Source organism: Cucumis melo, chromosome 3, assembly GCF_025177605.1.
Source record: "Cucumis melo cultivar AY chromosome 3, USDA_Cmelo_AY_1.0, whole genome shotgun sequence".
Lineage (NCBI taxonomy): Eukaryota > Viridiplantae > Streptophyta > Magnoliopsida > Cucurbitales > Cucurbitaceae > Cucumis > Cucumis melo.
Window position 1 is genome coordinate 13,391,206 of NC_066859.1, and position 10,190 is coordinate 13,401,395.

Genomic DNA, 10,190 nt, shown 5'->3' on the forward strand with positions numbered 1-10,190 from the left:
TGTTCCAACTCATGAAGATAATAGAATTTGTGAAGAAAAAACTACTCAATTAACAAAAGTGAGACAAGAATAATTGGACATGTAAACCCGATATTTTCTTGGTTTAATTTCTTTAAATGTGGAAAGAAAAAAAAGAAAAAGAAAATGAAAATTAAGTGTAAATATATATATATATATATATATATATATATATATATATATATAAATTAAATAGTTTTATTAAATAAAGTAAAGAAAACAAAGAAAAGAAAGGATAAAAAGAAGAAAAGGAGAAGAAAATTTCATTTTTTCTTTTCTTCTTCTTCTTCTCTTCCCTTCACCGCCAAGATTTTTGAAGACATCCAACTTCCATTTTTTGTTTTCTTTTTCCTTCTTCAATTTGCATAGAACTTCTAAGAGAGAGTTTGGAAGAAGAAGAGAAATTTTACTAGAATTTTGAGGTTGAAGAAGAGGAGGAGAACTCAAGCAAAGTGTAACCATGGCTGAATTTTAGTTCATTCTGCACATCACTGGTTTTTAATTCGGTTTGAACACTTCAAAAGGAATTAAGAGGTGAGATTTACATTTACTGAAATTTAACTCATTTTTAAACAAACTTTATGAAGAACATTGGAGCAAATTCGGATATTCATTTGGTGCTTTTTGATGAAGAAAACAGGGCAGTTGGTTTTCACTCGAAATCAGGAGGTCTCTGGTTTTTCTTGTACTTCAGAGTGTATCAGTGGAGTTAGAATCTCTATTTGGTATGTTTGGAAAGCTTATTCAATTTATTACAACTTTCATGAAGAAATTGTAAACCAAAAACGACTAAAAATTTGTTAAATTGTAGGAACAAGTTAAAGAGGTCGTGTGCGCGCGATTCTGGAAGTGGTTCTGTTTTGAGGGTTATATGTGTTTATGCACGGGGAATCAGATTTATATATCTTCAGGTAAGCTTTAGAGGATCTCAAAATGAAGAGTTTGATATAAATAACACTCATTTTGGTTAAGTATTGAGAAAGTTATAGTCCTTTGAAGTTTATGTTAGAAATTTGGAAATTTTAGAGAATTGTTGAAATAGGATTTTATTTCTTAAGCTTTGTTTTCGTGAGCGTCATCTTTGGTGCGACATGTTATGTATATCTTTAGGAAACCAGAATGTTTAGGGTTTTAATACTCGGTTGGGTTGTTGGCAGGCCGAGAAGAATTAAACCGAGCTTATAGACCAAGGATCTAGCCCAAGACTGTGAGTGACAAAACCAACTTTGAAATATTTTCCATAACTGTTATTATGATTGAATGCGATAAATGTTTATTTACGAAGCCATGAAAGATATTTGAATTTCATGACTATTTTCAAGTATACATTTGGAGACTAGATTTCTTAAAGAAATTTATGCTAGCACGTAGATATTAAATGTTTGGAAAGTATTTAAACCACAATATTTTAAGCAAAGCATGAATTAGTATGAAGTTTTGTTTTAAGAACTACAATTTTCCACGAAAGAGCTGGGTAAAGTTCGAGCTTTGTGTAAAATTTATAAGCAGGCATGTTTTAATATTTTATGATGATTTATGAAATTTTCATTAACTACATGACTGAGATCTTGAGCCTGAGGCTAGAGATTACCGTGTGCACACTGGTTAGATTTCGTTGTTGACGTTGAGTGTACTCCGTAACAACGATGCTGTCGTGAGTGCTGGGCGGGCCCCACTACGACAAAGACGATGGGAGTGCTGGGCGGGCCCCACTACATCGTAGTGCTTGTAAACGTTGTTGTACTAGGTGTACCCTACACAACGTAGATTCGTCATGTTAGTTAAAATGCTTCGATATACTTGATATGCCTTGCTAGATTTCAATGATGAACATGCTGAGTATTTAAGGAAGCTATTCTTACTATTACACATTTACATTTACGACTTGTATAAACAGATTTATATGTGTAAAGTTTTCACGTGCTCTTATCTTTAAATTCATAGTTTTAAACTGAGTCACTCACTGAGCTTCATAGCTCACCCTTTCCAAAATGTTTTACTCATTTTCCAGGTAGAGATCGACTTCCCAGTGCCTGATAGACTGCCTTAGTCTGCGGAAGCTTCATTATCGATTGCCAGTACGTGTTTTGAGTTGGGCATAGAGTCTGTTGTGTTGTGGTGTATTCACACCCTTGTATGTTATAGATACTCCACAGTTTGTATAAGCTTTAGGAGATGTAGTTGTGTAAATTTTGTTGGTTATATTTTGATTAAGGTGTCTTTAGGTTTACTCGTGAAATCGGTAAATTTTGAGGTACACTTCATGTATGTGTTTGACTAGCCTAGGATCCGCTGTGTTTTGTGGCATGTACAATAGTTTATATACTAGATTGGCAAGTTCATCACATAAAAGTTTTAAGCAGAGTCGACAGATACAGGTACAGAAAAACGTTGTTCGTCGGCTTTACGCCATCTTTCGGTCTAAGGTAGCAGGTAGTCCGGGAGGGGGTGTGACAGGACATTTGAGAGTTTTCTTTATCATTGGCGATCTAAAAATGCAAAGTAAAAATTGAGAGTTTTTAAAGGTTCTTTGGAAAATTAATTTTGGGATCAAATTGCTTAAACACCAAAATTAATTTGTTCAAGATCCACATCTTTTTACATATCAAGAATCAAACAAATAGTCCGGGAGGGGGTGTGACAACTTGGTATCAGAGCAGTTTGCTCCATGGGAATTAAGGTAGAGTGGTTAGCTCTAAGAAGAAACTGGAAAGTAAATAATTGAAAGTCAAGTTAGCTTAAAGGGAACTAGTGGAGTATGGTCTAGGTAAGGGTAGAAGTGAGTCCAATTATTATTAATATGTGAGTAGACATTTAGTATCATGAATTTGAGTTAAGTATTTATAATATGTATAATGTATTGACATATTATAAAAGTCATGCCACCACGTACTGGTAGACGACGTCGGCATAATCAGGACGGGATGCAAGGTCCTACCCAAGGTCCATCTGTAGGGGAATCTAGTACCCTAGGAGTTCGAGGTGGGGTAGGAAACGAGCAGTTTGCGAGAACAACACAAGAAATAGGAAGGCCAGATAGAGCAGAGCCTAGTGATCCAGAAAAGGCATACGGAATTGAACGGCTGAAGAAGTTAGGGGCTACAGTGTTTGAAGGTTCCACAGATCCAGCTGATGCAGAGAACTGGTTGAATATGCTTGAAAAGTGTTTTGATGTGATGAATTGTCCTGAGGAGCGAAAGGTTAGATTGGCCACATTTTTGTTGCAAAAAAAGGTTGAAGGATGGTGGAAATCTATATTAGCAAGACGCAGTGATGCACGTGCTTTAGACTGGCAGACTTTTAGAGGCATATTCGAAGATAAGTATTATCCCAACACATACTGCGAAGCCAAGAGGGATGAATTTCTGGGGTTGAAACAAGGATCACTTTCAGTGACTGAGTATGAGAGGAAGTATACCGAGCTTTCACGGTATGCTGACGTTATTATAGCTTCTGAGAGTGACAGGTGCCGAAGGTTTGAAAGAGGGTTGCGTTTTGAAATACGTACCCAGTTACAGCCATTGCTAAGTTGACGAATTTCTCTCAGTTAGTGGAGACTGCCCTTCGTGTGGAGAGAGTATAACAGAAGAGAAATCGGCAGTGGAGCTTAGTCGTGGTACTTCAACAGCTAGTGGATTTAGAGGCCGTGAGCAGCGGAGGTTCACGCCTGGGATAAATATTTCAAGCCGTCAAGATTTTAAGAATCGCTCTGGAGGCCAAGCATCGAGGAACGTGAGTTATGGTAGTGTTTTTCAGAGACAGAGCCAGAGAATACCTAGTCAACCCATTAGATCAACAGTAAGATCGCAACCAGGTCAGGAGTCCATTGCTAGTACCGTCAGGCGAATACCATGCACGAGTTGTGGCAGGAACCATCGGGGTCAGTGTTTGGTAGGTGCCGGTGTATGTTACCAGTGCGGACAGCCAGGACATTTCAAGAAAGATTGTCCGCAGTTGAACATGACAGTTCAGAGAGATCAGGGAGTTGGGTCCCAGACAGTTGAGCAATCGAGAGTTTCAGTGGTTCCAACAGAGGGCACCAGTGGTGCAAGGCAAAAGGGAGTTGTTGGAAGACCGAGGCAACAGGGAAAAGTCTATGCTATGACTCAACAAGAAGCAGAGGACGCACCAGACATTATTACTGGTACGATTCTTATTTGTAATGTACCTGCAGATGTTTTATTTGATCCAGGTGCTACGCATTCCTTTGTTTCTAGTATATTTCTGACTAAGTTGAATAGGATGCTAGAGCCTTTATCTGAGGGGTTAGCTATATACACTCCAGTTGGTGACGCTTTACTTGTTAATGAGGTGTTACGTAATTGTGAAGTTTTAGTAGAAGGTATCAGTTTGCTAGTGGACTTGCTACCACTAGAGTTGCAGAGGTTAGATGTAATTTTGGGAATGGATTTTTTATTTGCTCACTATGCATCTATGGATTGCCATAGGAAGGAAGTGGTTTTCAGAAAACCAGGCATTGCTGAAGTGGTTTTTAGAGGTATGAGGAAGGTCGTTTCTAGAAGTTTAATCTCAGTTTTGAAAGCTGAGAAATTACTGAGGAAGGGTTGCACAGCGTTTCTTGCACACATCGTAGTAGTGCAGAGAGAAAAGCTAATGCCAGAAGATGTTCCTGTGGTGAAAGAGTTTCTTGATGTATTTCCAGATGATCTGTCAGGTTTGCCACCTGATAGAGAGATTGAGTTCACCATTGAATTATTACCAGGAACAGCACCTATTTCACAGGCCCCGTATAGAATGGCTCCAAGCGAGCTAAAAGAATTGAAGATGCAGTTACAAGAACTAGTTGACAAGGGATACATCAGGCCTAGTGTTTCGCCGTGGGGAGCACCAGTGCTTTTTGTGAAAAAGAAAGATGGTACCCTCAGATTATGTATTGACTATAGACAGTTAAACAAGGTTACAGTACGTAACAAGTATCCTTTACCACGCATCGATGACTTATTTGATCAACTAAGAGGAGCAGCGTTGTTCTCTAAGATTGACTTAAGGTCAGGATACCACCAGTTGAAGGTTAGAGAATCAGATATTGCTAAGACAGCATTTAGAACGAGGTATGGGCATTATGAGTTTCAAGTTATGCCATTCGGTTTAACGAATGCGCCAGCGGTTTTCATGGATCTCATGAACAGGATCTTCCATCGGTATTTAGATCAGTTTGTGATTCTGTTCATTGATGATATATTAGTTTACTCAGTTGATAGAGAATCTCATGAGGAACATCTGAGGATTGTTCTACAGACTCTACGTGAAAAACAGTTATACGCTAAGTTCAGCTAATGTGAGTTCTGGTTGGAACAAGTAGTATTTTTGGGGCATGTAGTTTCAGCAAAAGGAGTTAGTGTCGATATACAAAAAGTAGAAGCGGTTGTCAATTGGGAAAGACCAATTAGTGCGACAGAAGTACGTAGTTTCCTGGGTTTGGCAGGATACTATAGGCGTTTTATTGAGGATTTCTCTCGATTGGCATTGCCTTTGACCGCTTTGACAAGGAAGAATGTTAAGTTTGAGTGGTCAGATAAATGCGAGCAAAGTTTTCAGGAATTGAAGAAAAGACTAGTTACAGCACCTATTTTGGCACTTCCTGTAACAGGGAAGGACTATGTGATTTATTGTGATGCTTCAAGGCTAGGATTAGGTTGTGTGCTTATGCAAGATGGGAATGTAATAGCTTATGCTTCAAGGCAGTTGAAGGAGCATGAGTGTAATTACCCTACCTATGATCTTGAGCTAGCAGCAGTTGTTTTAGCACTAAAAATCTGGAGACACTATTTGTTCGGGGAAAAGTGCCATATTTTCACAGATCATAAAAGTCTGAAGTATATTTTTGATCAAAAAGAGCTAAATCTGAGACAAAGGCGATGGCTAGAACTGATTAAAGATTATGATTGTACTATAGAGTATCATCCAGGTAAGGCCAACGTAGTAGCAGATGCATTAAGTAGGAAGTCAAGACTTCCGAAGAGTGCCTTGCATGGTATTCGAGTAGCTTTGTTGAATGAGTTAAGAGGTTCCAAGGCAGTAGTAACTACAGAGGATTCAGGAAGTCTCTTAGCTCAATTTCAGGTTTGGTCTTCTCTAGTAACTGAGATTGTAAGAAGACGGTCAGAAGACAGTAATTTACAGAAGAAGTTTGAGAAATCCAAGAAAGGCTTAGAGGTGGAGTTTGAGCTGAGAACAGATGGAGCCATTGTTAAACAAGGAAGATTATGTGTTCCGAATATCAGTGAGCTTAAGAATGCTATTCTAGAAGAAGCTCACAGTTCAGCTTACGATATGCATCCAGGTAGCACCAAGATGTACAGAACTTTAAAGAAGACTTATTGGTGGTCTTGAATGAAGCAAGAGATAGCTGAATATGTTGATAGATGTTTGATTTGTCAACAGGTTAAACCAGTAAGACAGAGGCCAGGAGGATTTCTTAATCCTTTGCCAGTGCCAGAGTGGAAATGGGAGCATATTACTATGGATTTTCTATTTGGATTACCTCGTACATCTAGTGGACATGATGGTATATGGGTAATAGTAGACAGACTCACCAAGACGACACGATTTATACCGATTAAAATGACATCTACGTTAGACCAGCTAGCGAGATTATATGTTGATAAGATTGTGAGTCAGTATGGAGTACCAATGTCCATAGTTTCAGATAGGGATCTGAGGTTTACTTCTAAATTTTGGCCTAGTTTACAGAAAGCAATAGGAACAGGGCTAAAGTTTAGTACATCATTTCATCCCCAAACAGATGGTCAGTCCGAGAGGACCATCCAAACTTTAGAGGACATGTTGAGAGCATGTGTCCTACAACTTAAAGGAAGTTGGGATACCCACTTGCCACTTATGGAGTTTGCTTATAATAATAACTATCAGTCTAGTATCGGTATGACACCATATGAAGCCTTATACGGGAGACCATGCAGAACTCCTGTGTGGTGGAATGAAGTGGGAGAGCGGAAGTTAGTAGGTCCTGAGTTGGTTCAGATTACGACAAACAATATTAAGTTGATCAGAGAAAATCTGAGGAAAGCCCAAGATCGACAGAAAAGTTATGCGGATAAGCGACGAAGAAACCTAGAATTCCAAGTTGGAGATCAAGTTTTTTTGAAATTATTTCCATGGCGAGGAGTTATTCGTTTCGGAAGAAAAGGTAAGTTAAATCCTAGATATATTGGGCCATATCAGATAACGAAACGAGTGGGACCAGCAGCGTATAGACTTGAGTTGCCAATAGAACTTGCACGAATACATGATGTTTTCCATGTATCCATGTTAAGAAAATATATACCAGATCCATCACATGTGTTGCAAGAGCAACCCGTTGAATTAAAAGAAGATTTGAGTTATGTTGAAGAACCAGTTCAGATTCTCGACAGAAAGGAACAAGTTTTGAGAAACAAAACGATTCCACTCATAAAGGTTTTGTGGAGACATCATGGAGCGGAGGAGGCAACTTGGGAACCAGAATATCAGATGAAGAAGAGATATCCGATACTTTTCAGTTAAGGACATTCTAAATTTCGAGGACGAAAGTTTCTAAAGGGAAGGTAAGTTGTAAACCCGATATTTTCTTGGTTTAATTTCTTTAAATGTGGAAAGAAAAAAAAAATGGAAATTAAGTGTAAATATATATATATATATATATATATATATATAAATTAAATAGTTTTATTAAATAAATTAAAGAAAAGAAAGAAAAGAAAGGATAAAAAGAAGAAAAGGAGAAGAAAATTTCATTTTTTCTTTCCTTCTTCTTCTTCTCTTCCCTTCACCGCCAAGATTTTTGAAGACATCCAACTTCCATTTTTTGTTTTCTTTTTCCTTCTTCAATTTGCATAGAACTTCTAAGAGAGAGTTTGGAAGAAGAAGAGAAATTTTACTAGAATTTTGAGGTTGAAGAAGAGGAGGAGAACTCAAGCAAAGTGTAACCATGGCTGAATTTTAGTTCATTCTGCACATCACTGGTTTTTGAAGATTGTTGGAGCAAATTCGGATATTCATTTGGTGCTTTTTGATGAAGAAAACAGGGCAGTTGGTTTTCACTCGAAATCAGGAGGTCTCTGGTTTTTCTTGTATTTCAGAGTGTATCGGTGGAGTTAGAATCTCTATTTGGTATGGTTGGAAAGCTTATTCAATTTGCTACAACTTTCATGAAGAAATTGTAAACCAAAAATGACTAAAAATTGGTTAAATTGTAGGAACAAGTTAAAGAGGTCGTGTGCGCGCGATTCTAGAAGTGGTTCTGTTTTGAGGGTTATATGTGTTTATGCACGGGGAATCAGATTTCTATGTCTTCAGGTAAGTTTTAGAGGATCTCAAAATAAAGAGTTTGATATAAAGAACACTTATTTTGGTTAAGTATTGAGAAAGTTATAGTCCTTTGAAGTTTATGTTAGAAATTTGGAAATTTTAGAGAATTGTTGAAATAGGATTTTATTTCTTAAGCTTTGTTTTCGTGAGCGTCATCTTTGGTGCGACATGTTATGTATATCTTTAGGAAACCAGAATGTTTAGGGTTTTAATACTCGGTTGGGTTGTTGGCAGGCCGAGAAGAATTAAACCGAGCTTATAGACCAAGGATCTAGCCCAAGACTGTGAGTGACAAAACCAACTTTGAAATATTTTCCATAACTGTTATTATGATTGAATGCGATAAATGTTTATTTACGAAGCCATGAAAGATATTTGAATTTCATGACTATTTTCAAGTATACATTTGGAGACTAGATTTCTTAAAGAAATTTATGCTAGCACGTAGATATTAAATGTTTGGAAAGTATTTAAACCACAATATTTTAAGCAAAGCATGAATTAGTATGAAGTTTTGTTTTAAGAACTACAATTTTCCACGAAAGAGCTGGGTAAAGTTCGAGCTTTGTGTAAAATTTATAAGCAGGCATGTTTTAATATTTTATGATGATTTATGAAATTTTCATTAACTACATGACTGAGATCTTGAGCCTGAGGCTAGAGATTACCGTGTGCACACTGGTTAGATTTCGTTGTTGATGTTGAGTGTACTCCGTAACAACGATGCTGTCGTGAGTGCTGGGCGGGCCCCACTACGACAAAGACGATGGGAGTGTTGGGCGGGCCCCACTACATCGTAGTGCTTGTAAACGTTGTTGTACTAGGTGTACCCTACACAACGTAGATTCGTCATGTTAGTTAAAATGCTTCGATATACTTGATATGCCTTGCTAGATTTCAATGATGAACATGCTGAGTATTTAAGGAAGCTATTCTTACTATTACACATTTACATTTACGACTTGTATAAACAGATTTATATGTGTAAAGTTTTCACGTGCTCTTATCTTTAAATTCATAGTTTTAAACTGAGTCACTCACTGAGCTTCATAGCTCACCCTTTCCAAAATGTTTTACTCATTTTCCAGGTAGAGATCGACTTCCCGGTGCCTGATAGACTGCCTTAGTCTGCGGAAGCTTCATTATCGATTGCCAGTACGTGTTTTGAGTTGGGCATAGAGTCTGTTGTGTTGTGGTGTATTCACACCCTTGTATGTTATAGATACTCCACAGTTTGTATAAGCTTTAGGAGATGTAGTTGTGTAAATTTTGTTGGTTATATTTTGATTAAGGTGTCTTTAGGTTTACTCGTGAAATCGGTAAATTTTGAGGTACACTTCATGTATGTGTTTGACTAGCCTAGGATCCGCTGTGTTTTGTGGCATGTACAATAGTTTATATACTAGATTGGCAAGTTCATCACATAAAAGTTTTAAGCAGAGTCGACAGATACAGGTACAGAAAAACGTTGTTCGTCGGCTTCACGCCATCTTTCGGTCTAAGGTAGCAGGTAGTCCGGGAGGGGGTGTGACAGGACATTTGAGAGTTTTCTTTATCATTGGCGATCTAAAAATGCAAAGTAAAAATTGAGAGTTTTTAAAGGTTCTTTGGCAAATTAATTTTGGGATCAAATTGCTTAAACACCAAAATTAATTTGTTCAAGATCCACATCTTTTTACATATCAAGAATCAAACAAATATGCATAAAAGAAATTGCTTCATTTACACCTAATTTGTTCAAGTTGTGTGCAAGATGTGTTAGAGATAAATCGTATCTCACACATATCTCACACATTCCAAACGCATAGGTCATTTCGAAATCAAATTGGTACCCCTTCTAAGCC

At 37.6% G+C, this 10,190-nt stretch overlaps 1 protein-coding gene and 1 long non-coding RNA gene across 3 annotated transcripts; both read left to right on the forward strand.

Moving 5' to 3' along the window:
* The first annotated feature begins 321 nt into the window (after nt 1-321).
* Nucleotides 322-2,023, forward strand: LOC127148564 (uncharacterized). Its single transcript, XR_007819657.1, has 4 exons — nt 322-552; nt 659-743; nt 830-929; nt 1,176-2,023. It is a non-coding gene; the product is annotated as an uncharacterized LOC127148564 (long non-coding RNA).
* A 446-nt stretch (nt 2,024-2,469) lies between these two features.
* LOC127148563 (uncharacterized) lies at nt 2,470-9,927 on the forward strand. 2 transcript variants are annotated; one of them, XM_051082649.1, is made up of 2 exons: nt 2,470-4,162; nt 8,581-9,892. In XM_051082649.1, exon 1 carries the CDS (start codon nt 2,898-2,900, stop codon nt 3,549-3,551), a length of 654 nt encoding a protein of 217 aa, XP_050938606.1. In that variant the 5' UTR covers nt 2,470-2,897; the 3' UTR covers nt 3,552-4,162; nt 8,581-9,892. The 2 variants fall into 2 exon arrangements, 1 of the variants encoding a protein (XP_050938606.1); XR_007819656.1 differs by lacking the exon at nt 2,470-4,162 and adding an exon at nt 7,769-8,334 and having other exon boundaries at nt 8,581-9,927.
* The last annotated feature ends 263 nt before the right edge of the window (nt 9,928-10,190 follow it).

Bases quoted from the DNA above. Each gene is read 5' to 3' on its own strand.
- LOC127148563 (XM_051082649.1), top strand. From the start codon at position 2,898: ATGCCACCACGTACTGGTAGACGACGTCGGCATAATCAGGACGGGATG.